Genomic DNA, 22,117 nt, shown 5'->3' on the forward strand with positions numbered 1-22,117 from the left:
TTGCATACATTATTGCAATTGTTTCAGCCCCTCATGCTTTGTCAGGCTGCTTCTAAAGAAGGATTTAAAGCAAAAGGCTTCTGTATAATTTCTAGGATATTAGAGCATTGTGTGGGAGGTTGGAACAAATAATTGATTTCAGTGAACTATTTCTCAATTAGTTGCTAGGTAGGGAACACAGCAGCATACAGTGGTCTGAGCACATGTTATATTGGTGGGGGTTACTGCTGCTGTCCAATTTTTAAAACGAATGCTGCAATGGGCCACATGTAGAAATCATAGCTCCTCAAGCAAGTATGTTTGATTTTTTTTTTATGAAAGAAAAGATTATAGTTTAGAGATGACTGTACAGGAATATCTTTCCTGATATCGTTCAGGAATATGAATTCAGATTACTTAAAAAATCATTCTCTTTTCTCCATGATTAGGATATAGTCTATTATCTGAAGATAAATAGCAAAAAAATAAATATCCTGATGATTACATATCATAGTAGCATTGTTGATTCTGTATCTTTGAGACACTTGACCCAAGGAGAGGCAAGCACCTTGGACAGATGGACACGGAAGAAGATAATGAGCAAACTGATGCCATAGAAGTCTAACCTTGATATGCTTAGTCCAAAAACATGGTGGTAACCTCAGGAAAAAATGTTCCATTTATCGCCCTCGCATAAACCAACCCTTTCACCCCATGCTTGTAATTGCGGTGAATTGGTAATTCCTCAACCCGGTAGTTGTCTGGACATTTTCTAGAATTTCCTACCATGGATCTACTAGCACAGCTGTCTCTGAAAGACTATGGAGATAATAAATGCAAACAAGAAAGAATCCTGCACTCACTGGACGTTGTTTTGACTTTCAGGTCACCACATTATGCCTGTCCAGAAGTAATCAGGGTAAGTGAACTTGAAATTCTTATTTAAAACCCCTCATAAAACACCAAACCATTGACTTCTCTTATTATTATGGGAGAACACTAGATGCCTCAGAGTGAAAAGGCCTAAATAGTAATGCTCTGAAGAGTACTAGCAACTTAAGGCTCTATAGCTTTATCTCTTTTTTTCCATGTCTTTTTGGAATCTCATTTTGTCTGCCCACTTTCATCTATGGAAAAAAGTGATTTCCTGTACTGCTTTCAATGCACTGCTTAACATACTGGTACCATTGAAGCAAGAAGTGGTTGTTTCCCTCCTTTATGTTGTGCATTTGCAACCCCTAGTGGCTTAAAACCCAAAGACTACTGTATTCCATCCAGTGAACAATTGTGATACTAAGATGCATAACTTCAATGTGCCAGTCCATTCTTAGTTCTAGAGTGGACTCATAGAACTAGAGAGAGTTACATAAGTCTTTACTTAGAATTTAACTATTGTTTCTCTAGGTATATTTTGGTTAAGACTAGTGATTTGATTTATATTAGTAATTCAGTATTGACATTATGATTTGACAAATATCCTTGGTTTTTCCTTCATATCGGTAGCTTTGAACCTTCAAGGCTTCATAACATTTCAGATTTGGAGGGAGTCATTTACCCCACACTATTCCAGTATCTCTTCAGTCCTTAGACCAGGGGTCCCCAAACTTTTTAAACAGGGGACCAGTTCACGATCCTTCGGACCATTGGAGGGCCGGACTATAGTTGGCCACCGAGCAATAAATAATAATAATAATAATAACAACAACAACAACAACAACAACAACAATAAATAAGAGGGTTGGAAGAGACCCTTTGGGCCATTGAGTCCAATTCCCCTTTGCCTTTGTGCACAGAAAGCACAAGCAAAGCACCCCTGACAGATGGCCACCCAGAATCAATGATAATAATAATAATAACAACAACAACAAGAACAACAACAACAACAATAATAATGAGGGTTGGAAGAGACCTCTTGGGCCATTGAGCCCAACCCCCTTCTGCACCATAAGCACAAGCAAAGCATCCCTGACAGATGGCCACCCAGCCTCAATGTTAATAATAATAATAATAATAATAATAATAATAATAATAATAATAATAATTAATAAGGGTTGTAAGAGAAGAAAAGACCCCTTGGGTCATTTAGCCCAACCCCCTTCTGCCCTTGTGCCGTGGGGGCCGGATAATGGCTTTCTTCCCTTACCTCCCTAAGCTCTGATAATCCTCCTTTAAAAAGTCCAAAAGAAAAAAAAATGACTGAAAATCGTTGCAAAAGTCATCTGGAAGTGATGCTTACCTTACCTCTAGGTAAAGGTAAAGGTTTTCCCCTGACGTTAAGTCCAGTCGTGACAGACTCTGGGGGTTGGTGCTCATCTCCATTTCTGTGATGACTCATGGGCCTTGTAGTCCTGTTCCTAGTACTATTGTGGCAGACGAAGAGGAAAACATGGGGTTTTCGCCGGTTCAGCAAGAGCCGGAGTCTCTTCACCTGCAGGATGTTGATGTTTGCCCTCAAGAATTCAGCCAAACAGGCCTTGGGCAGAACTCCCCTCCATTTCCCAGGAAGGAATCTTATGCTAGAGAAAGGGGAGTCAGGGAGGCCCAACGAAGGAGTTTACGCATCGCTGCCAAAAATCAAGCCGATTAGGCCTGCTTCCCTTGGGAAATTCTAAGGAGTCACACATCTGGACAGAGTTGGGTTTCGTTTCCCGTTCTCTAGGGAAAGAGTTCTGTTGGCGGGAAAACGAGACCCAATATAGGTGTTTGGCGCGAGGGATTCTTTGCGGAGTCAATTGATCAGCTTGAGGAGAGAGATCGTGTGTGGACTTCGTAATCCCAGTTCCTTGCTTCCCGGATCAAGCTTCAAGCCTTGCCCTGCCTCACGGTTTTACCACGGACTCTGCTTCATGCTTCATGTTTGCCTTGTCTCCAGTCACGGATCTAGCCAAGAATCAAGTTTATTTCCAGCCTTGTTGTCAAGCTTCATTGGACTCTAAGACTCTGCTATTTCCCCACACTATTGCTTGGCAAAGTGTGTGTTTCGGTCAAGTGGATTAAAACTTTGAACTCTAATATCTTATATTGGACAATACATTTCTGGACTATATTTGACCTCATCTGAAAGGTCTGCTTCTGAACTATATTCTTCACTTGTTTTTATTGATTTTATATATTTCTTTAATAAAGATATTAGATAGAGACTGGCCTCTGTGTAAGGTTATTGGTGCTCTGCAGCCAGGGACCTGACAATTTCTAAGCCGAAGAGCCGGCATTGTCCGTAGACACCTCCAAGGTCATGTGGCTGGCATGACTGCATGGAGTGCCGTTACCTTCCCGCCGAAGCGGTACCTATTGATCTACTCACATTTGCATGTTTTCGAACTGCTAGGTTGGCAGGAGCTGGGGCTAACAGCGGGCGCTCATTCCGCTCCCGGGATTTGAACCTGGCACCTTTTGGTCTGCAAGTTCAGCAGCTCAGCGCTTTAACGCACTGTGCCACCAGGGGCCCCAACCTTACCTCTAGAACACTGAAACTCACCAGTTCAGCTGACCAAGTGAACATGGGAAAGAAAATGGACTCAATTTCCTTCCTAGATGCCCACTCCTTTTATAGATTATGTGCCAGTTCTAAAGGATCAATGTAGGATTTTTGAGAACTTTCTCAGGCCCTACCCACCTTTCTTGTACCATGCACACAAAATATCTGGGCCATTCTCAAGAATGAGAGGTGTATTCTTCTTCCACATGCACCCTTCATTCTCAACTAGGTTTAAGGGACTCATAGAGAGAGGACAGAAGAAGATTCCATTTACAATTTTCCAAAAATAACATGCATGCTTTGTATAGCAGTGGAGATTTGTATAATGTATTCTCTATTTATTGGGGGGACAAGAACCTTTTTATTGTTCCTTCCTGTTGGATTCTAGGACACTTGAATATGTTATTTCTCTAACAATCCTCAGTGACATTTCCTACTTCCATGTTACACAGGGAGAAAAATATGATGGGAGGAAAGCAGATGTCTGGAGCTGCGGAGTCATTTTATTTGCATTGTTAGTGGTGAGTCATCATCTACACTACACATTATTTTTAAGAAGTCTGCTCTTGACGTCATCTACATATTTAGAGAATTCATTTCTTCTCTTTCTTTTTCCAGAGAAAATCCCAAATGATACTATTTGCATCTTTCCCACAGTGGAAATATGTGACAAATATTTTCCATCTTCTCTGAAATACTGATCCTTATGTAAATGAGAGGATTTAGAGAGTGAAAACATTTTTGTAAATTATCTTATAATCTCCCAAAAAGAATAGTTTTTTGTCATTGGAAGCTTTTTTTTTAATGAAAATTCACAATTTATTAATGAAATTCCATGACTCAGTTTTCCTTGTGTAAATTGGTAGCATCTGCCAGATTCTTTTCTTTAGAACAGCAATGATTGTGTTCAACGAAATTTAAACTTCCCAAAGCCAACTGTATTTGTCAAAAATAATGTTTTATCAAACTTTAATAATCTTAATAGTTAATTTAATAGTTTCCATTCTTTGCCACTGAAACTTTCAGCTCTGCAAAATGTATATCTGATTAATTGTTTTCTTCCATATCTCCCTTTCCCCCAATTCCAATGACATGAAGCGTTATGAATACAGGGCATATTCTATTAGTGTATTAAATTGGTAGTCAGTTTTTATGATATAATGGTATATGTATATTTTTTCCTGGAGCATTATTTAAATAGTTTTCCATTAAAAATGTTGACAAGAACTTCTTTTCCCTCTTCTCACTTATGCCAGAATTCATGAGTACTGAAATGGAGCTTGTAGGAAATTGTTGAATTATTAATTCATAACTTTAAAAGATATGAAACTCAAAAAACTCCTTGTGGAGAACCCAGTATTCTTTGTCACATTAACTTATTTAGCTGTCTGTACTAGCAATATGTAGATGTATCATACTAAGTACCAAAACAAGGTGTTTCATGCCTTTAAGCATTATAATTCTATGTTAATAATCTAAAGATAGGCCCTGAGACTAAAACAATTCAAACCTGGTTTACTCATGAAATTTAATTGGTTAACCAAATCTCCATGATAATCAAAAATTAGATTTCCTCCAGAACTGCAAACACTATCTCAGCGAAATTTTGATAATTTATTCACACTATCATTACCTATCCTTCTTCCAATTTACACTGCAATAGTAGCAATAGCCAACATAGTGGAAGTGACCAAGTTTTGATGTTTAATCAACATTTTTGTCGAATGAAGATGAAATAATCCACTGAAAATGATATCAGAATCGGACTCCCCAGGCTAAACTCCATAAGGAAAAAAGTTTTAAAAGTTTACACTTCAGTTTCTCCTAAACTATGAAGAATTTTAAGAATAACTAGGTACCAGATTAAATGTATTTTATTGTGATGACTTATGGGCCATGTAGTCCCGTTCCTAGTACTGTTGTGACAGATGAAGAGGAAAACTTGGGTTTCCCACCGTTTCTGCCAGATTTGGAGCCCTTGCAGCTGCAGGATGTTTGCCCACAAGAAGTCAGACAAACAAGCCTTGAGGAGAAATCTCCCCCATTTTCTCGCCGCCTTTATTATAATCAAGATAGACACGCGCGGGAGGCGACTCGCTGAAGCGCCCGGATAGCTGCCAGACAATTAGATGATTAAGTCTATTTCCCTTGGGAAAGTTTAAGGAGTCCTGCATCTGGACAGTTTAGGTTTCGGTTCTTGTTCCCCAGAGAAAGTCTGCTTTGGCGGGAAAACAAGATCCTATATAGACGCTTGGCCACAAAGGATTCCTTGCGGAGTCAATTCGTCAGCTTCAGGAGTAGATTGTGTGTGGACTACGCTACTCCAGTTTCCAGGACCTTGTTCTCGTTCCAGCCCTGTCTTGTTCCCCGGACCTCGCCACGGATTTCGCCACGGACCCTGATCTTGCTCCTCGCTTCTTGTTGCCTTGAATCAAGCCTTGTTTGCCAAGAATCTAGTTTGCTTCCTAGCCTTGCATTAAGCTCCATGGACTAAAGGACCTTGTCATCTCCCCTCACTTTGCTTGGCAAAGTGAGTGTTTCGGTTATTGGATTACAACTTTGGACCTTAATATTTCATATTGGACATTGTTTTCTTGGACTAATTTTGACCTTTCCTGAAAGGTCTACTTCTGAACTATTTTCTACTCTTGCTTTTATTAACTTTATATATTTCCTCAATAAAGATATTAGATAGATTCTGGCCTCTGTGTATGGTTATTGGTGCTCTGCAGCCTGGGTCCTGACAGTTTGACTCCGCCACCTTAAGCACCAATTAACCTAGGCCAGAATGTCTACCGGAACCGGGGCGGGAGACCAACCACTCAGCTACACCATCGCCAAGGATGAAGTGGACAGAATCCGAGATATGCTCCATACACAGGAGGGAGAAATACGGGGTTTGAAGGAGCGCGGAACCCGTCTCCCTGCCCTGGCGTTGCCAACCAAGTTTTCTGGAGAAGCTTCCAAGGTTCATGTTTTCCGTCGTCAATGCCAGGCATACCTAGAAGCCCGTCAGGCCGAGTTTCCCCAAGAAGACATTAAGGTGGCGTGGATTTACAGTCTCCTAGACTGCCCAGCGGCCAATTGGGCCATGGCGCTGTTCGATGAAGCCTCCCCACACCTAAGTTCCGCGCAAAACTTCCTGAATCACCTTAAGGCGACTTGGGGTATCGAGGACAATTTAGAGGCGGCCGGCCACAAACTCCGGCGCCTTTCTCAAGGGGACAGGCCCTTGCCCCGGTACATAGCCGAGTTCCGAGTGCTGGCCCAAAACACCGGTTGGAATGACATAGCCCTCAGAGGACAGTTTCGGGAGGGTCTCAACATCGAGATGCTGGAAGAAATCTCCAAGGTGGATCCTCCAAACTCTCTTGAAAGACTTATTGACCAATGTTTACGAGCCGAAGTCATGCTTGCCAACAGAAAACAATGGCTCCGAGGCCAGAGTGGGAGAGCTGGAGCAAAACCTCCCGCTCCCGCCGGCATCCAGCCACGTCCAGTGTGGAGACCCCCGCCACCAGCCCCATACCCCAGAGAAAGCGGGGAGGTGCCGATGCAATTGGGCAATGTGCGTCCCAGATTAGACGTTGCCGAGAAGGCCCGCCGCCAACGTTTAAACCTCTGTTGGTACTGCGGAGACGGGGGCCACTTTGCCAGAGAGTGTCCAGCCAAAAGAAAGCCCGCCGCTCGTTTGGCGGCGGCGTCCTCCGTGGAGACGGAGACGGCCGAGGCGGCTGGCGTAAAGCCGGTGGGGGAAGCCAGCGACCGGGCGTAGAGAGGCTCGCCAACCCGGTCAGAAACCCCACTCAAGAGCCGCCAACCGGGGTCCTATTTCTCCTAGTGGTCACCTTGTGGTCAGCGAAAAAAGGACCCGTCATGATCCATGCCATGATAGACTCAGGAGCAACAAACAATTTCATCGATAGAGAGTATGCCGACTCTCTGGGATTACAATATCACGATTTCAAGAACGCCCGGGTGGTGCAAGCCATAGATGGCCGCCCCCTAAAGACAGGTCCAGTAAGCCAATGGTCTGAACCCACCAGAATGTGGATAAGGGAACATATGGAAGAGATTTCCTTCTTTGTTACCGAGGTTCCTCACTTCCCTGTGATTTTGGGGATCCCATGGCTGACACTCCACGACCCTAGCATCTCATGGACCAAGAGAGAACTGCAGTTTGCTTCTAAATATTGCCAAAACCATTGTCTTGTAGCCAAGGTCTGTCACGCCACAGACGCTGAATCCATCATCACCTTACCCAAGAAATACTCAGACTTTTGGGATGTTTTCAATGAAAAAGAAGCCGAGAGACTACCCCCGCATAGGCCTTATGATTGTGCCATTGACTTGGTGGAGGGGGCCCCGATCCCGCGAGGACATCTCTACTCCTTGACTGAACCAGAGCAAGAAGCTCTCAGGGAGTTCATAGAGTCAAATCTTCGCAAGGGATTCATCAGACCCTCTCAATCTCCAGCCGCTTCCCCAGTGATGTTTGTGAAAAAGAAGTCAGGGGACTTACGTTTGGTTGTGGACTATAGAGCATTGAATAATATCACGAAGCGGAACCGCTATCCCCTGCCTTTAATCTCGGACCTATTAGACCGGCTTCGAGGGGCCAAGGTTTACACCAAGCTGGGTCTTCAGGGGGCTTACAATCTAGTTCGCATCAGGGAGGGGGACGAGTGGAAAACCGCCTTCCAGACCAAATTCGGATTATTCGAGTCCCTAGTCATGAATTATGGTTTATGTGGAGCTCCCGCAACGTTCCAGCACTTTGTCAACGATATCTTTCAGGACTATCTAGATCGGTTCCTGATCATCTACTTGGACGATTTTTTGGTGTTTTCTAGATCACAATCAGAACATGAGAAGCACGTCAGAATGGTGTTACAACGTTTGCGGGATCATGGACTATATGCCAAGTTGGAAAAATTCGCCTTTGATCTTGAAGAGGTTGATTTCCTGGGATACCGTGTCTCGCCACAAGGGCTCTCCATGGACCCGGCAAAGGTTTCAGCAGTATTGGAATGGCGGGCGCCAACCAACAAGAAAGAGGTGCAACGTTTCTTGGGGTTCGCGAACTACTACCGCAAGTTCATTCCAGACTTTGCCCGCTGGTCTGACCCAATCACCAGCTGCATCCGTGGAAAACAGCATTTCTGCTGGACGGAGCAAGCAGAGAAAGGGTTCCAGCAACTAAAGAAATTATTCACGTCCCAGCCAATTCTATAGCACCCTGATCCTAAAACCCCTTTTGTTGTGCAGGCTGACGCCTCCGATGTGGCAATTGGGGCTGTACTCTTGCAACCAGTGGGAGAACATCTTCATCCTTGTGCCTTTTACTCCCGTCAACTAACAGCCCCAGAGAGAAATTACACTATTTGGGAGAAGGAACTTTTGGCCATAAAAGCAGCCTTTGAAAATTGGAGACATTGGTTAGAAGGAGCCAAATTCCCCATTGAGGTCCATACTGACCATCGTAATTTAGAGCATCTAAGAACTGCCCGCAAGTTAAATCAGAGGCAGCAGCGCTGGGCTTTATTCTTTGAGCGTTTTGACTTCCAGATCCATTATGTAACCCCAGCTCAGACCAAGCAAGCAGATGCTCTATCACGGAAACCAGAGTATGCTGCAGGGCGCAGAGAGTCTTTTGAATCCCAATTGCTGCAGCCCGGGAACTTTGCCACGCTCACCGTGGGAAACACCAAGTCCACTCCAATTGAACCAACTCCCTTTACTCCAGGACCCCTTTGTGCTCAAGAAATTAGAGCCAGTCAACAAGCAGACGCCTGGGCTCAAGATCAAATTCGCCAAGGACTACGTTTCCCTTTCTCTCTTAAGGATGGACTATTATGCTACAGAAATCATGTCTACATCCCTCCAGGACCAGGCAGAGAAAAGGCGCTTCGCCTGTGTCATGACTGCAAGCCAGCAGGACATTTTGGACTATTTAAAACCATGCATTTAATCCTACGAGATTTTTGGTGGCCCAAAATCCGCAAGGATGTGGAAAAATATGTCAATACCTGCCCGGTATGCCAGCGTTCCAAGACAAGAAGGGAGAAGCCCTCAGGGCTATTGCATCCCCTTCCTACTCCATCTCGTCCATGGGAGATAATTTCTGCGGATTTTATCACTGATCTACCACCTTCCCTTGGATTCACCACGATCCTAGTGGTGGTGGACCTTTTTACCAAATTGGCCCATTTCATTCCCTGCGATGGTCTCCCCACGGCCAAAGAGACTGCAGATTTATTCCTTCAGCATGTTTTCAGACTACATGGATTGCCCAAGAGTTTAGTCACAGACCGTGGATCTCAATTCACCTCTCGTTTCTGGAAGGCACTACAAAAACTATTGGGCATAGACTCTCGTTTATCTTCAGCTCACCATCCTCAAACGGATGGGCAAACTGAGCGCACCAATGCCACTTTGGAGCAATACCTTCGTTGTTATGTAAACTATCAGCAGGACAATTGGGCTTCCCTGTTATCTCTGTCAGAGTTTGCCTACAACAATGGTGTCCAGGCTTCAACTAAGGAAACCCCGTTCTTTGCAAACTACGGCTTCCATCCACGTTTCTTTCCTCCTGTCTTTGAAACCTCAGAAGTCCCCGCAGCGGAGGACTGGCTACAAGAACTCACAGCGGTGCAACAACTATTGCTCCAGCAACTGGACCAAGCCAAGGAGGACTAGAAACGCCACGCTGACAGCCATCGCCAGCCGGGCCCCGAGATCAAGGTAGGAGATCGGGTTCTTTTGTCCACTCGCTTTTTGCCCTCCCACCGTCCCTGCCGGAAGCTAGATGCCCGTTTCATTGGTCCTTATCCAGTGGTGGCGCAACTTAACCCCGTGACTTTCAAACTTCAACTTCCGCGCTCTATGCGCATTCATCCAGTGTTTCATCGCTCCCTGCTCCTTCCGGCGGATGGTGTGCGCCCCGATGCAGACCGGCCGGCCCCCACTCCTGTTTTGGTGGATGGGGAGGAGGAATTCGAGGTTCAGGACATTTTGGATTCTCGCTTCCGCCGCCGCCTTCAGTATCTCATTGACTGGGTGGGTTTTGGCCCCGAAGAACGCTCTTGGGAAGACGCTTCCACAGTCCATGCCCCTGATTTAGCCCGCCGCTTCCATCAGGCCTACCCCGCCAAGCCGCGGCTCCGCACCTCAAGAAGAGAGCCCATTTTGGAGAGGGGCCTTGAGGAGGGGGATAGTGTGATGACTTATGGGCCATGTAGTCCCGTTCCTAGTACTGTTGTGACAGATGAAGAGGAAAACTTGGGTTTCCCACCGTTTCTGCCAGATTTGGAGCCCTTGCAGCTGCAGGATGTTTGCCCACAAGAAGTCAGACAAACAAGCCTTGAGGAGAAATCTCCCCCATTTTCTCACCGCCTTTATTATAATCAAGATAGACACGCGCGGGAGGCGACTCGCCGAAGCGCCCGGATAGCTGCCAGACAATTAGATGATTAAGTCTATTTCCCTTGGGAAAGTTTAAGGAGTCCTGCATCTGGACAGTTTAGGTTTCGGTTCTTGTTCCCCAGAGAAAGTCTGCTTTGGTGGGAAAACAAGATCCTATATAGACGCTTGGCCACAAAGGATTCCTTGCGGAGTCAATTCGTCAGCTTCGGGAGTAGATTGTGTGTGGACTACGCTACTCCAGTTTCCAGGACCTTGTTCTCGTTCCAGCCCTGCCTTGTTCCCCGGACCTCGCCACGGATTTTGCCACGGACCCTGTTCTTGCTCCTCGCTTCTTGTTGCCTTGAATCAAGCCTTGTTTGCCAAGAATCTAGTTTGCTTCCTAGCCTTGCATTAAGCTCCATGGACTAAAGGACCTTGTCATCTCCCCTCACTGCTTGGCAAAGTGAGTGTTTCGGTTATTGGATTACAACTTTGGACCTTAATATTTCATATTGGACATTGTTTTCTTGGACTAATTTTGACCTTTCCTGAAAGGTCTACTTCTGAACTATTTTCTACACTTGCTTTTATTAACTTTATATATTTCCTCAATAAAGATATTAGATAGATTCTGGCCTCTGTGTATGGTTATTGGTGCTCTGCAGCCTGGGTCCTGACATTTATGTAGTTTCTAACAATGTTATACTATGTGTGGATCATAGATCTTAATTTTTAGATATTCCAATTTAAAGTGAAAATATAATTCTTTAGAATATAATTATTTAGCCCTGCTTTTAAAAACCATGGAACAGGAGCAAAGACAAGAATAACCTAATAGACATTTGTGGTGACAAGATAGTAAAAAAATTTTGAAAGATGCAATACATATGACAGGTAGAGGATATGCAAACATTATTTTGAAAACACTGGAAAAACTGGGCTGATATTGAAATATTTGTGTGCACAGGGTTATGATGGAGCTGCTAATTTCAGTAGCCATATTAGTGGTGCACAGGCAATGCTATTGCAGAAGCATCCAGTGACTGTCTACATCCATTGCAGTACTCACTCACTCTAGCCTTAGCTAAGACTTGCATCATTCCATCTGTCAGTAACTGCCAAGGAAGAATATCATCTGTGTGCAATTTCTTCAGAGTATTGTCCATCAGACTGATATGAAAAAAAATATAAAAGACTGTTTCCCTGAATTAAGAGCAAACAGCCTGTTGTCGCTTTGTGAAACCCGCTGGGTTGAGTAACATGATGCAGTTTTATATTTTGTAGAACTGTACAGTGTAGTGGTGAGAACACTTGAAGAACTAAAAGAGAGTCCTATATCCAACAGTGAGATGGTCTTTTTGTAAAAAAACAAAACAAAACAAAAAACCAGGGAGATATGCACAGAATCTGTGAAAGAATTTCAGGTGATTTTTGACACAGCAAGATCAGTGGTGGAGCCTATGGGTGAAAAACAGGATTCCTCACATCTGTTCAAGGCAGACTTATAAAAACAACATCTAGGCAACTTCACCATCACCAATGGAATATTATAGGCTAAATGTGTGCATCCCATTTCTGGAATTTTTCTTCAGTCAGCTTTAAGAAAGGTTTACAAGGCACAAGGAAGTAGTTCAGGAACTGCAAGTGTTCCTCCTTATGAATTGTGCCCATTTAAAATCCAACTTGAACAAGTGTACAGAACTTTACAATGAATGCCTTCAAGGTACTGATGGAAAAGTTTGACCTGTGGTGTAGAAAATGAGAAAAGATTGTACCTGCAGAAAAACCATCAAGTAGACTGAAAGCATATCTTGTTTGCAATCGACAGTTTTTTCCGAATGTGAAGAAACTTCTCCAGATTTCTGCAACATTGCCAATGTTAACATCTACAAATGAAAGGTCATTTTGAACTCTTAAGCATTTGAAAACATACATAAGAAGCACAATGGGGCATGAAAGACTAATTGAACTTGCACTCTTGAGTGTCCACTGAAGTGTATCAATGGAACCTGATTTCTGTTCAAGTGTATTGACATAGTTTTCAAGTGTTTCCAGCAGGCGTTGTGGTATTTTTTTTGTAACCACTAAATTACCAATTAAAAGTAATTTTCAGTTGTTTTAAACTTGAAACTTTGTAGCTAAAATAGAAATTTGATTTAATTAAGTCTATATAAAAATATAGAATGAATCATGGAATTTGAATTATTTTGTGTTATGGATCTAATCAAATGTTGGCTAGCCTTAAAAAGTCTTTTTGTTTTGTTATCGGATAATGAAAGCAAGTATGAGAAAAAGACTGATTATTGGTACTCCATAGGTTTCTAAACATGCCATTATTTCATCCACTGGCTTTTCATCTTCATTTTAGATTAACTGAGAAAAACACATTCATTGCTCCCTTTATTATTACTATGCATAAATCTCAAGTTACATTTGGCCATTTGACATATACTAAGGTGAACAATGCTGCTGCTAAACAGCAGACACTTAGTGTTTGGTATAAATGTCTATGTCTATAGGAGACTAGAATGAAGAAGCACAGAAACACATCTGCTATTAAGACTTTGCCCAGGAGGACTGCCAGCAGACCAGAGCTTTATGACCACAACCTCTATTGAAGTGGAGCAGTTCTTTGTATTTATGGATACATTTTCTGAAAACCTACAACTGCATGCTTTTTCCCCGTGCTAGCTAATTAAAATTCTAAAAGAATTAGCTACATGGAACTAGGCATTATTTTCTATGCTGGAATAGGTAAAAGGATATACCAATGTGAGATATTATGGTGTTTGCTCGTGTCTTCTGTCTCTGTCTATGAACCAATCTCCTTAATGCTTCCCATTTTATCTCCAGTTTTGTTTTTGGGGGGGTTTTTTGCATGGATTTTGCTCAACAACCATTGACTTCTTTCCCTGCTTCTTTTACTTTTGACTCCTTTCCCTTGACTGTGCTGCTCTAGGGTGCTCTCCCATTCGATGATGATAACTTACGGCAGCTACTGGAAAAAGTGAAACGTGGTGTCTTCCATATGCCACATTTCATCCCCCCAGACTGTCAGAACCTCCTACGGGGGATGATTGAAGTGGATGCCTCGAAACGGCTAACGGTAAGATGACCTTCATGGCAGATCTTAGGGCTTTGACATTCCAAGATATCTATTGCCTTTTTCTTAATCGTTGTGCCCTAGATTGATTTCCCCCAGAATTTTGGACCATAGCATCCTTCAGTCTTGGATAACCATCTGGGGCTAATCTTCCTAACCTGGGAAACTGGAAGTTCAAGGGCAAAATACTTGTATGGATCCCATAAGCTTGACTGCTGGTAGAGAGTGGAGGGATTAATCATTGTAAAACATCTTGCAAATATCAGATTGGGGAAGGCTATCCCTAAAAGATAATATCTTAACAACCTGTACAATTTCTTTTTACCACTGATCTACGGCATCTCTTTCCTTCTTTCCACTTTTACCCATCCACAGCAACATATCTGCTACATACTCACTTTTCAAATACTAGATTGTTTGAGAAAGAATTATATAAATTTTCTATCAAAGTGTCTATAAAATTATTTTTAAAACTCTTGAGAAATAACTTCGGAAACAAGAATGTACTCCTCCCCCAAATAAGTAAAATTCTTTTTGTGCATCATGTTCCTTTTGTAATAAACGTTATTACATTCTCATTCCCAAAAATGCTATTTATTGTAGTTAGGTGTGTAATTTTAGCTCATTACTTCTGTTCTCTGACTCAATATATCATAGTTTGAACACCCTAGAACTAATCTATTAGTCTTTTTGCCTACAGTATGGTGTTCTGTTATCAGAAAATTTAGGACATGAGAGAAACATGTCCCCATTAAACAACATTTTAAAAACACACTTTTGTGTTGGATGATCTAGCAAATTCTCTTTAGGAATCTTCAGATCTTCCAACACAACTCTATGGTATCCTCGACTCAAAAGTAAGCTAATTTAATGGCATTTGGTTATATCTGGGCCTTTGGGTAATCACAGTCCAGATAGGAAAGTATCTCTTGTGTACGCCATGTCTTACTGCATACACTTGCATGTCTTGCATGAAGTTCACCCATAAAATTGGTGACTCTGTACAAAATTCTGGCATCTGGCAGCGCTCACCAGTAGACATTCCATAACTCAAAACTGTAGTGCACCAATGAGCTAACAGTTAAGCTATAAAACACCTGCTATACCAGTGATTTTCAACCTGGGGTTGCCAGATGTTTTTGGCCTACAACTCTCAGAAATCCCAGCCAGTTTGTCAGCTGTTAGGATTTGTGGGAGTTGAAGGCCAAAATATCTGGGGACCCACAGGTTGGGAACCACTGTGCTATATATAACCAGAATTTGCCAGAATAACTAGGCTTCAGTATCCGGGTGAAAGCAAATGACATAAAACAAATCAAATTGGGTATATCTACTGAGAAGACCCTGGAATTGTAATAACTTGGACATCTGCTAAATTATGGCCTGATTTTCCATCTCTTCTCTATAATTTGTTTTGCCATGCGTGTGTCGTTAACATGCTCAACTGTGCCAGGTCATATGGTAGCATGTTATTTTAAAATCTTCTCCCTTAAATGGTGTAATGTTTAATATGCACTAGCAGAGAGGGAAAATCCCCTTCTGGGGGATTATGCCTTTGTCACTTCAACAATCATTTAAATGCAATGTTTTAAATTAAGGCAGAAAGAATGTGATTAATTCCCAATGAGCATCACCCTCCTTCACATTGCCCAGCAAAAGCCTGGAGTTGGCTCCTTGTCAGAATCAATTGCCCTCCTGTAACCTTTCCTTGTCACTTTAAAGTAGATGAAAACAACAAAGATTTAATTAATTACTGCATCTTTTGAATAAAGAAAAGGGCAGGAAGCTTTTTGGAAGCACCCAAGCAGGCATGGATAATATCATCATAGTATTTGAGTGTAATTACATACAGATAACTGTCAGTGGTGGCTGGTGCCCCCTGCTGCATATCACTAGTGGATATGTCCCCTGGCTTTTTCACACACACACACACACACACACACACACACACACACCATTGTCATTCTCTTATAAATGTGCATATATGATTTATAAAGCCAGACATTCATTTTGTGTGTGTGCCCCAAATTCTGAGCACTTATTGTATTCTGAAAACTTTTACCCCAATCACTGATTAAAGATAAGAGAGGGCTTCCTGTTTATTTTTAGAGTTCTTGCAGAAGTTGGGCAGAAGTTCCCTTTCCCTGCATCTTCATTCTCAGCCAAGCCAAAGAAAGTTAGAGTATGTTTGCTACTTAATTAGGAGCAGAAAGCTTAATATTTCCTTTTACTTTTGAAAGGAGACTCATCATTTTCAATTCTGACTGTTCTGACTTCTATTTAATAGATGTTTGATTTAGGAAAATCCCTGACACGCTGAACAAGCTATCTCATTAAAAAAAAAGTATGCTCAGACAAGCTTTCCAAGGTGATTGTTATATAAGACACAAAAGCCTTTGATTTGCCTCCTGTCTATGTGAGCCATCTCCTCGCAGTCTCAAAGCAGCCTTGTGTCAGGTTTTCCCCCCCTGTTCACTCACAAATTTATGCACATGTTTCACCTCAACAGTTCTCATTAGTCTGGAAATGTAGTGAAAAGTAAGGAGATCAGGACAGCTACCTTGGTTATTTTTGCCCCGTTTATTGGCTTTCTGGTCCTAGACCAGAAAAGAGGGCCTGCCATTGCTCCAGTTATTTTTCCATGTCGAGGTCACACCTTGTAGAAATCTATCTGCACAATGTGCTATTTGCACTTATACTGCTTTGTAAACTCAGCAGTTTGTTTTTAGTTGCCTTCACTTGTAATCACGATCCAGCAAATAGTCTGCTTCCTCCATTAGACTACTACTAGCTTGGGCATTTCAACTGCTATGTTTGACCTTCGTGGAGAAAAGTGGAAAGTTTTTCTTTGACCTGATTATTTTTGACACCACAAGAAAACTTCTGGCATGTAGTTTCAGCATACAGTGATGACTGTTACTGTAATCCTATTTATAGTATAGCTTTGTTTTGTGGTAAAGACCTTGACTGTTTCAGTCCTTGGACTTGTCAGCTTCTCAGTCAGTTTCACTTCCAAAGAAATCTCTGTGTGCCATGCAAGTTTTGGCATGTCTTCCCCTTTCACACTCTCCAGTGGAGGCAGGTAGAAAGGCAAAGAGGAATATATTATGATGCCAAGCGGCAGCCAAAAGTGATTAAGTTGAAGCTCTGAAAGAAACAGGATTTCACCTGGGAGAGGGAACCAGGCAAATTGCCAGGCCTCTTTGTGTTACAAATGCAGCCCAGAAATGGCATCAAGAAGTGAAGCAGAAATGGGAGTAATTAAGTATAATTGATTCCAACACCTCGCCTACTCAATGATTTGAGTGGTAAATCCTATGCATCAGACATTTTCTAAAACATTTTTTCTGCATGCAGTCTAGTACATAACATGGTGAGTTTGGGTGTCATGTTTATCTTATGACAGTCATATGTAACTCCATTATAACTTAATTATGAGAAGGGCACATGTATGGTAGTTTCAATTCTTCCTGGCAGGGTAAATTTAGATGACTTTGCTGTAAGATTCCTGTTCACCCTGGCTATTAACCTCTAAGGCAGGGGTCCCCAAACTAAGGCCCGGGGGCCGGATGCGGCCCTCCAAGGTCATTTACCTGGCCCCCGCCCTCAGTTTTATAATATAATATTTTATATCAGTTTTAATAATATAATATATTGTATATACATATAATATTGATGATAATCATATGTTATACAATATAATACTAGTAGTAATACCATATAATAATATTAATTATATGTTATATATTACATATTATTAGTAGTATAGTGGTATAGTTCAATATAGTAATATATAATGCTAATATTGTGTTACACTTTCCATTGAAATTCTAATAGGTTTATGTTGGTTAAAATTGTTTTCATTTTTAAATATTGTATTGTTCTTTCATTGTTGTTGTTGCACTACCATTGTGCAGTATGCATAGGAATTTGTTTGTATTTTTTTTTTCAAATGATAATTCAGCCCCTCAACAGTCTGAAGGATTGTGGACCGGCCCTCGGCTTAAAAAGTTTGGGGACCCCTGCTCTAAGGTCTCTCAGTGCTATCCCCCATGCTGTTTTATATGTACGAGAAAACTTAAGAGATTATCTGTAATTTTGAAGTTTCATGTCTTCAATATGTTAATGGCACACAAATCAAGCTTTCCTTTCCACCGAAGCAGATGACTATACTAGTGGTTAGATTTCTGACTGAGGCTAATTATAAGTCCTGAATACCCTAAAGGCACCAGATCCTGTCTGATCTTGGAAACTAAGCAGAGGAAGCCCTGACTAGTATATGGATGGTAAACAATAAACAAATAAAAGGTATGTAGGCTCTATTTCAGAGGAAGAGACATTTCTGAGTATTCCTTATCTAAGAAAATCTTTATAGAGCCATTATAAGTTTCATTATGTGTGTGTATGTCCCTTTGAGTCGCTTGTCAACTTGAGTGCACATACAGATGCAGTTACAGGGAACATATAACTTTCGAGCTTTTTTATTGTGTCAGAAGCGAACTGAGGCAAGTTGTTTCTGGTGTGAGAGAATCGGCCATCTTCAAAGATGTTGACCAGGAGATAGCCGCATGTGTTACCATCCTGCGGGGGGCTTCTTTCATGCCCCTGCACGGGAAGCTAGGGCTGACAGATGGGAGCTCACCCCTTCTCTCAGATTTGAACCGCCAACCTTCAAGTCAGCATTTCAGCCAGCACAAGGGTCATAACCCATTGCACCACCGCGATTCCTTACCTCCCAGCTGAAATAGCCTTGTTGGCTAGTGATTTATTTCTGGGCAGAACTCAATGTGCTGGTTATGTTCCTTAACGTTTGATGTGGTTTGGATCCAAATTCTCAAACAGATCATAACTCCTTATATGCATCAACCCACATTTTTAGATCTTCATGGGCAATCTTTACCTTGGTTACACCAGGCATGGTTGGTGATGACATGGGGAAAGAGCTTTCTCAATGTCTACTTCCATCCTCTAGAACATCTTTCCATGGCAGTTCAGCTGACATCCCTACTGCACTGCTTTTCTACTAGCAAGCAAAGACATTTTTATTCTGGGAGGGCTTTGAGAATTAAAATAAGAGGCCGTTAGTTATCTTGAATCTGGTGTGCTGGTTAATATCCTCTATTTGGGTTTCTTGTAAGGAGCAGAAAGGATATGGATTATGGGTATGTAAACATAGGGGACATGATAGCCATGCTTAAATATTTGAAAGGATGTCACATTGAAGAGGGGGGCAAGCTTGTTTTCTGCTGATCCAGAGGCAAAGACATGGAACAGTGGATTCAAATTGCGGGAAAAGATACTCAATTTCAACATTAGGAAGAACTTCCTGATGGTAAGAGTTGTTTGACAGTGGGATTTGCTTCCTGGGAGTCAGACAAGCCATCTGTTGGGAGTGCTTTAACTGAGTGTTCCTACATGGCAGAATGGGGTTCAATTAGATGGCTCTTGTGGTATCTCCTAACTCTTTGGAGTCTATGAGACCATGATTGGAACAATGAGGAGGTGGATGTGGATCCATTTCAATGATTTCAGGAACACTCTGCAACCTGGGGCCTTTTAAGTTGAAGACATGAACTTCAAAAACACTTCATTCTGGTCCCTTTATTCAGGAGAAAATAGGATATCAAACAGAGTATAATCTGCTACTTGAAGCTGAAAATCAAGCATGCCACCATGGCGTGAAAAAATGTTGAAGATGCTTTACTTCCTGCAGTATCAAATATTTATGTGAAAATAAACAAGTACACCTAGCTTGTTAGCATGCAAATTTGCTTTTGTCTTTAATAAATGATAAAATTATATGTACACCAAAGAATTGGTTTGAAATAAATTTCTTTGTGATTTATATCAATAAATGTTTGATTTGTATGCCTATTTTTATACCTGTATACCTGGGATCACATAAAAATGTATCAGATGTACAGTGGTTGTGAGTGCAAAAAAATTAAGAGGACTGAAGATGGCCTGGGGGTGAAAATACAGAGAAAATACCTCTTATACACTCACCAGTTCATTTTGGGGAAAACACTTTTGCAAGGCGTGTGTGTATGGAAGCTAATAGCCCTCTAAGGTCTCTTGTTGGAGTATCCCCTTTCTCTTCAATAGATGCTCATGTCCAGACTAGAGATGAATTGGGACTATTCCAATCCACATTTCTTTATTTCTGGCTCATTTCTGATTTGTGCTTCTGTTATCTGACATTCAGTAGACTAGAAAACCCAGTGCTCTATGGTGTAATTAAGGTATTGGGTATTTTATGTGGTACTCATTCCTTTTGTTTTCTTTTTCTTTGTAGCTAGAACACATTCAGAAGCACATATGGTATATGTAAGTAACTTTTCTCTGAAGTTTGAAAAACAATCTTAAAGTTGATTACTTTTGTGGAAGCCACAGACTTGTAAATGAACTTTGGTCAATTTGCCCCAGGATTCCAATATGGGAAGCCTTAAGAGGAGCTGAAGAACTAAAGCTCCCCCTACTCTCCCTGGCCTCTGCTTAAATCAATACCTTCAGAGGCCTATGAACACTGTTTTCCTTCTTTTCATTATACCCAAACAGTCACTCACAGTAGCCCTCTTAAAATCACAGAGGAAATATGTGAGCATCTTTATGACATTTTTGAACTAAAAACATACACAAATAAAACAATAAATAATTTACAACCAAAATGTGCCTACTTCTGCCCTTCAAATGTGCACCATGTTTATGATACTGACTTTTTTTATTGTGCATGGATCTATTAATGAATGTAGTGACATCATTCATTGGAAGTTCTCTTTAAAGTCTGCAAAGCTTTCCTAATTCTATTGCGCTATATGTTGGTTTACAACTCCAACAGTCTCCAGCCAACTGAGGTGCTGTTTGAATTTTTCTTCTTCCTTTATTTTTCTGAAGACTTCATATTTAGCTTTCCTAATGCTGAAACATACATCTCTTTCAGTTCTTAAAAAGAAAAAAAGCTGTATTTCTCCATATTAACTAGATGTTTATGTGAGACTAGAGATATTGGCTGCTAAACAAAATAGTATTTCCCACTTAAAATGGCCTTTCCCTGACGAGATTGAAGCTTAGAATACAACATCTATTTTGAAATACTGTGTTTGAAAACAAGATAAATTAGACAACACTTAAATGTTTCTTTGGGATATCCTTATTGAAACACTAATGCTGTGAAATAAAGAAGTTATATAGGCATCTACACAAGCCTTTTTCTGAAGTACACTCATTTGAGCAGAGGCTTTGGAAACAATATTTTATTCACAATTCACACTTTGAGAAATTATTCATCTATAAACTCAGCTATGCTTTTTAGTCATGTTGCCAACAGTTTGATTTATTCTTGGATCAACACCTGTAATTGCATCAGGAGTAGTTTGCCATAATTTACAAACATATAGCCTTGAAACACTGCACAGCTCTTATGGCACTTCTAGATGGATGGCTCCTAGTGTTACCAGTACATTGTGGAACTATGCATTCAATCCATCTTAATTGGATTTTTTTTTTATGGAGTCAAGCAAGAGGAGAAAGAGGAGGGGTGGGAAAACATGGGATGGTTACTACTGGAATATTCCATCATGGCAATTTCCTGATAAAATTATGGGAACCATGCAGGCTAAAGACACAATAAAAGTCATGTCTGGTTTAGTGATTCTGCAGTCTCTCCAATATATCAAGAGCAGTTACTCTTTAAACAGCTATGTCTGGAAGATATGAAAAGTTTAATCTCCTATTGAATTTGAAATCTGTAGGAGAACTTGGTAAGATAGGTGAGTTTGTAGTCTTGTTGTTACTCTGAATGCTGCTGCTATGTTTGACTTTATGTACTTTTTGTTTTTTGCAGAGGCGGTAAGAATGAGCCAGAACCCGAACAACCAATTCCTCGAAAAGTGCAAATTCGTTCTCTCCCTTCCTTGGAGGACATTGATCCTGATGTTTTAGATAGCATGCACTCGTTAGGTTGCTTTCGTGACAGAAATAAACTCTTACAGGACCTGCTGTCAGAAGAGTAAGCATTCATCCTTTACTTTGCTATATTGGAAGGATCACCAAATACTTCAGAAGATAGGATTTTGAAACTATTGTAATTGTGTAACTCAAATCACTGATTGCATGTCTCTGATTTTAAAATCAAGGGAAATACTTGTAGCTGG

At 41.4% G+C, this 22,117-nt stretch overlaps 1 protein-coding gene across 17 annotated transcripts in view; it reads left to right on the top strand.

The window, feature by feature from the left end:
- brsk2 (BR serine/threonine kinase 2) overlaps positions 1-22,117 on the top strand; it is a 496,678-nt gene that overhangs the window by 406,252 nt on the left and 68,309 nt on the right. For all 17 annotated transcript variants that reach the window (XM_016993435.2, XM_062967615.1, XM_008108160.2 and 14 more), the window contains exons 6-10: positions 865-898; positions 3,910-3,978; positions 13,821-13,967; positions 20,260-20,291; positions 21,808-21,972. In XM_016993435.2, the coding sequence (XP_016848924.1) occupies positions 865-898; positions 3,910-3,978; positions 13,821-13,967; positions 20,260-20,291; positions 21,808-21,972 (447 nt within the window). The remainder of the gene's footprint in view (positions 1-864; positions 899-3,909; positions 3,979-13,820; positions 13,968-20,259; positions 20,292-21,807; positions 21,973-22,117) is intronic.

Source organism: Anolis carolinensis, chromosome 1, assembly GCF_035594765.1.
Source record: "Anolis carolinensis isolate JA03-04 chromosome 1, rAnoCar3.1.pri, whole genome shotgun sequence".
In the NCBI taxonomy this organism is placed as follows: domain Eukaryota; kingdom Metazoa; phylum Chordata; class Lepidosauria; order Squamata; family Dactyloidae; genus Anolis; species Anolis carolinensis.